This window comes from Salvelinus alpinus, chromosome 10 (genome assembly GCF_045679555.1).
Source record: "Salvelinus alpinus chromosome 10, SLU_Salpinus.1, whole genome shotgun sequence".
In the NCBI taxonomy this organism is placed as follows: Eukaryota; Metazoa; Chordata; class Actinopteri; order Salmoniformes; family Salmonidae; genus Salvelinus; species Salvelinus alpinus.
Window position 1 is genome coordinate 48,296,495 of NC_092095.1, and position 6,000 is coordinate 48,302,494.

At 41.3% G+C, this 6,000-nt stretch overlaps 1 protein-coding gene across 4 annotated transcripts in view; it reads left to right on the forward strand.

The window, feature by feature from the left end:
- LOC139532120 (glycogen synthase kinase-3 beta-like) overlaps nucleotides 1-3,881 on the forward strand; it is a 52,009-nt gene extending 48,128 nt beyond the window's left edge. For all 4 annotated transcript variants that reach the window (XM_071329301.1, XM_071329303.1, XM_071329302.1 and 1 more), the window contains exons 10-11: nucleotides 461-559; nucleotides 1,147-3,881. In XM_071329301.1, the coding sequence (XP_071185402.1) occupies nucleotides 461-559; nucleotides 1,147-1,211 (164 nt within the window). In that variant the 3' untranslated portion in view covers nucleotides 1,212-3,881. The remainder of the gene's footprint in view (nucleotides 1-460; nucleotides 560-1,146) is intronic.
- The last annotated feature ends 2,119 nt before the right edge of the window (nucleotides 3,882-6,000 follow it).

A 6,000-nucleotide genomic window follows, 5' to 3' on the forward strand; every position in this document is an offset into this window, starting at 1 on the left:
GTATTTGGGTAGTTGGATCTGTGGTTGTAGGCCAAATGGTAGAATGTGTGTCTATAGGTAACTGTATTTGGGTAGTTGGCTCTGTGGTTGTAACTGGTAGATGTGGTTGTATCCTGACTCTCCACCCTTCTCACAAAGTGTGCACTTTCACACTTCTTGTCGTGGATGTGACATTGTTGGAAACACCCTCTAGTCACTATTTACACCAATCCAACTCTTTTAAATCCATGATGGGGAGTGTGCAAGTGTAAACTTTGGGCGTATGCAAATTTTGTCCATAGACACAGAATGTGACTTACTGAATTTGAGGATGGTGATTGATTACGATGTGGTCATCAATGCATGCTGTGACTCCGGTAGGATGGTGGTGATAGTCGGGTCTGTAGTTGTAAATCTAAGATCTGCTCTCTGTCTATAGGTGATTGTGTCTGACGTGGTGTTTCTTTCTCTCTGCTTCCAGAGTTGTCCAGTAACCCCTCCCTAGCCTCCATCCTCATCCCCGCCCACGCCCGGAATCAGCCCGGGGCCTTCACCCCTACCAATGCCTCCGCACCCTCAGGTCAGTACACCCCCCACCCCCCTGTCTTTCTCTTTCTCTCACCCTGTGTCTCTGTCTCTCTCTCTCACCCTGCCTCTCTGTCTCTCTCTCTCACCCTGCCTCTCTGTCTCTCTCTCACCCTGTCTCTCGTGTCTCTCTCACCCTGTCTCTCTCTCACCCTGCCTCTCGTGTCTCTCTCTCACCCTGCCTCTCCCACAATTGCCATTCCTAAATCAACCCCTAGACACGTTTGTATATCTGACAGGGTTGGATAGTGTAAACTAGGGTTCTTGTGGCAGGGGCTAGGGGTCAGTGGAGGATTGGGAACCTCTCTCTCTCCTCCTCTGTTCTCACCCTCACCTCTCAGTACTCCTGGCTAGTCTCTTCTCAGTACTAACCAGGGCCCGTGTTCACAATGCGTCCCAGAGTATAGCGTCATGAGCTGATTTAGGACCAGATTTCCCCTTTAGAAAATAATGAATAACATGATATGGAAAGGGTGGACCTGATCCCAGATCAGCTCTGTTACTCTGAGACGCTTTGTGAATAATGGCCCAGAGCTCTCCTCATTAAAGGCGAGTAGTGTAACGTACTGCTTCCATTTCCAGATGCCAACAACGGAGACCGTGGCCATACCACCAACGCTGCCTCCGCCTCCAACGCCTCCACCTGAGCCCTCTTCCTGACCCGTCTGCCCGCTGCCCATGCCCCAGCTCCTGGACAACAACAGTGGCATGGCTGCACACCAAACAACTAATAAAGCAAAGCAAGAAAACTGACACCCGATAAAGATGAACGCAAGGAAACCCTAATCGGAACTTCGTTATTCCCCTACCACCTCCACCCTCTCCCATCATATTAATGTTTGTTTATTTATTTGTACAAAAAGGACAACCGTGATATGTTCTCAGAGCTGCTCTTCATCTTTCTGTGCTTTGAAGAGGAGGGGACTGAGTGCGGGTGTGTTTAGTGTAGAGATCATGTATAGCTAAATAAGTATACAAAAGTACTCTGACGTGTTTGTTTCCATAGACAATCTTCCTTTTTCTTACGCTAGGTATAGTCACCCATTCTCTCTGTGTAGGGGAGGCCTCTACATGCCTCCTGCAACAGCCTTACGTTCAGACTGTGGCCCCTTGGGGCCCCTGTCGACCCCATCCCACCCATTCATACATATACATCTGAGGACCTTGATGACATTGTGACTTTTAATGGTTGACCTCGATATCTGTCTGTGTTCAATGTACACATACACAGTTGATATATTGTAGAATTGTGTCAGCTACTCTCTCTCTCTCTCCCGCTTCAGAAATCACAATTCTGCTACTGTATGCAGCACCATTTTGTGATTCTGCTCGTAAGGCAACAGTTGTCTCGCACCTCTGCATGTTTTTTGGGTTCGTCCCCGTTTTAGATGCCAGAAGCGGTGCAGAAATGAGTTTTACCCCGTTTTTCCCCTAAGGGTAATGCCGTACCGACAAAACTTTGCCAGAACAGACCTAAGAGCAAGATATTCTGCTGGTCTTTCATGTGATTTCAATGTAGACCACGACCTCTGTTTTACTTTTCCTGCTGCTTGTCAGATAGACATTATGACTAGTAACGCCTGGTATTGTTCCATTTCTTGTTAGGGTGGGGTGGGTTTCGGGGACTGGCTATGAAGGATGCTTGGATGAGGGCGTATGCTGTTGATTGTGCTGCATTTCATCACAATCTTTCTTTGTTACCATTCTGTGTCCGAATGTTCCCGATAATTTAGTGCACTGCTTTTGACCACAGTCCACATAGCTCTGGGCAAAAGTAGTAAGGAATAGGGTGTCATTTCAGACGCAGCCCCATGTAATTTTAAACCACTGTTGGAAGTCCTTCCTCATTCTCACCCTTTCCTGCTCTCCTTTTGCAACTGAAAGTCCTTCCATCCCTCAACACTTTGAAGACCTATACAAGAAGTACACACAAATGTGTATGTATTTATGTAAGTAGATGCTCCTCACCAAACTGGCTTACGTGTGCGTGTCTTCCTGTGGTATGTATGGAATGTCAGTAGGCAGACCCAAGAACTGTTAACGAGCAAAAACAAAACAAAAATTAATGGTATAAAGAAGAATACAAAAGAAAAAAACATTCAGGTTAAAAGTTATTGTATAGTCAAACTGTAGATCAGCTTTGTTTTTCTCCTCCAGCCATATAGTTCAATCTCGACTGTACAGTAGGTGCCGGCTGTATCATTGTTAGGATAACCAGTAATGTATAGTGTATCTATAGGTTGGAGTGCCTTTGCTTCCACTCGTTCACTCCTCTCTTCCCCAGGTCTCCTCCCTCTATGGTCCTACCTGGAGGCTCTGTTGTGAAATTGCCCTTACGCACAGATCTAGGATCAGCTTGGCCTCCCGAAATCCTAACCATAGTGTGAAAACACAAAACTGACTCGAGACCAGCGTACAGGGCAGCTTCACCCTATTCCTTCGAGGAGTGCTGTTGACTTCTCCTTTCCACCTCTGATCTTTCATGTTCCACAATTCACTGCAAAGCCAGGCTTCACACAGACCACACTCATCACATCACCCCTCCACCTCGTCACTGTTTCTTTTTGTACGATTGGCTATGTGTCTTTGACTTTGGGATCCCCTTTGATGGTTGGGGGAGTTGTAGCATTGATTTTCTCAGACACTTTAAAAATACATTCTCTTTCCAGGAAGGTTTGGGGTGGGTTTTAAAATGTGGTTTTATGGTTTTATGAGCGATGCACGTACAACCCCACATGGTTTGGGGGGGGGGGGGGGGAGTCTTATCGTATTCAGTATTACTTTCTCAACTATGGCAATAAACAATTTGTCTGTAGGATTTGTGTGTCCACATTCTCAACAGCACTCTGGGAGAGATGTCATGTAGCACCGATCCTTCATGTTTTTTTATTACATTTTTTAAAGCATATATTTGTATGCTTGCTTGTAATATTTGCATCTGTAAATGTGTTGCTATCCAATCATTTGGCCTGTAAAACAAACAATGTGACCACTTCTTGTGACTTTAAGGATAATATATGTACAAAACACAATGTTTAAAAAAATATATATATAAAAATTAAAGGAAAAAGGACTGGGTTATATTCAGAAATTAAGACTTTACAACAGAAAAAACTAACATTACTACTACTTGAATGCCTCTGTGACTGAAGTTTTGATTTCATTTTGAATATAACCCTTTTGTTCTGTGAAGGTATGCTTAATGTCCCCTCTCCCTGTAAATATTTCTGTCTCTATGTGACTTGGTTCAGAGAAATAGTTACCTGGTACTGTAATTTGCATTAAATAAACAGTAGGTTAGCCTGGAAATGAACAAACTGTGTCATGTCTTTTGTTATGTTCTCATATGCTACCTGGGTTGTGTTTAGAACAGAGAAAACATTGAAACTGAGTTACTTGAACTTGTATAAGAACGCACGTATTTGTTATTCCGTTGGAAAACATTTGCTACAGTACGTTCCCTACTGAGCACGACCCTGTTTGTTGTTATCTCAAAGTTGGATGTGTTCCAGTGGAAAGTAGCCTATCCCATGGTCCTGGTGACGCGCTTGTTTTGAGCCCAAAATTAAGAAAATGTGTCAAATTGTAAGATGCAAATCTACCCCAGGTTGTGGCTTAAGGTATTATAATATAGATAGTTGGACTCACTTCTACATTCCTCATTCTAAGAAGGGGATTAACATTAAATACATTTCAAATGAACAAAATACATTTCATTTTCAGATTTGACATATATTACCTTGTTCCCTTAATTCCCTCTACCTTTCTGCAGTATTTACACATTTGCCTGAACAATTTACATAAATGTTTTTGAATCTTCATTTAAATAAATACAGGTGTTTATCTCGATTTGAGGAACTGCTGAACAGTTGATTTGGATGGTTCTGTATACAATATTAAATTTAACAGTACTGCCTCTTCAGTGGTCTGTGTCTGTTCAATACAAAAGACCGGTCATTTCCGTTCTTAAAATATTTACAAGTGACAGACTGCTGCTGATAACAATTGAATAAAGTTTTTTTTTGCAGGTGTTAAGCGTTCGTAAATTCATCAGTTCTTCTGAATTGGAGTAGATAGCCAGAGTGAATTTACAAACGCACCCAATGTGACCTACCTGTGTTGAACTGCATTCCCTCATATTTAAACACTAGCGGCACGCCACTCTATGGGTGGTACATATTTGTGGCATCACAGTCACAAAACCCAGGAAAGTAAACAAAAATACAAAACACAGTAGAATATAAAGTTGCCTACCCCATAGACCTGAATGATGCACTTCTTTTGAGCACAAAATTGTAGGACGCAAATACGCCATGCACCAGTTTATGGCTTATGGTATAATAGGTCTAATGTAGATGTTTGCAACTTCAATATATATAATCAGTAAATGTCTAATCATATAGATTAATCGCAACCTATACAATGTATGTAATGGAGTTGAAAATGGCACCAGGGTATTGCTGCTATTCAAGTCAAGGACAGTTGAGCCAAACGGAGGGTGCTACAAGCCGGCTTTCAATGCTAATTTGACTGTTACAATATTATCATATTGGAGGAACATAATGTGAAGACATTTTCATTGTCCGAATGTGACTTCAAGAGACTGCACAATCAGAGATAGAGAGTTGATACATGTTTTTAAAGAATGCTACAGGACATTCACAGGACAGTAAGTCAGACAATCTAGGATTCTGTTTTATGTGTTAGTTCGGTCTTCTCTGATCTGCTACTACGAGGGATTCCATATTGAACTGAACCCAGATCCCCTCAAACCAATCAGGTCAGTTTCCTTTTATTCCCAAAACTAGGACCTCTGTGTAGAATAGCAGTGTAGATGTGAGATATTACCTGATAAGTGTATTTATTCAATCAATGTCTGAGCAAGTGAATCATTCATTGTTCCCATTTCAATCAAACATTTGTAGACTACATTAGAATTACTCACTATGTCTGTGAACAAAAACTTTATGAAGAAATCTTGTCAAAAAGCTTTTGCTTCAAATGTTTTATTTCTGTGTAATTATTGACTTTAATGACTTACTTACCCTCTGGTGTTTTATCCCTGTAGGATAAATACTTCCACAGCATTATGAGTAAATATAGAAAGTATAAAGATCTACTGAGAGATATTTCTCACTTTCCAGGTAATGCGTTTTATTTATATTTATATTCTATTTCTGTTATGTGATATTTTATTCCTGTCAGTTTCATAGAGATGTAATAAAATAATCATAACTGGATAAACAATTTTAAAAATGTAAAACCCAGAGTGTTTTCTAAACTGCAGGCCAGAAAACAGGGGAAAAAAGTAATCTTAATAAATGTTATTATGAATTGACAGATATGCCCAGGCCAATTTATGGTAGTATTCAGCACCTGCTACAGCCTCCTGATGATTAATTGGAAAGGATATACTGTAGCTTTCATGAGCAGTCG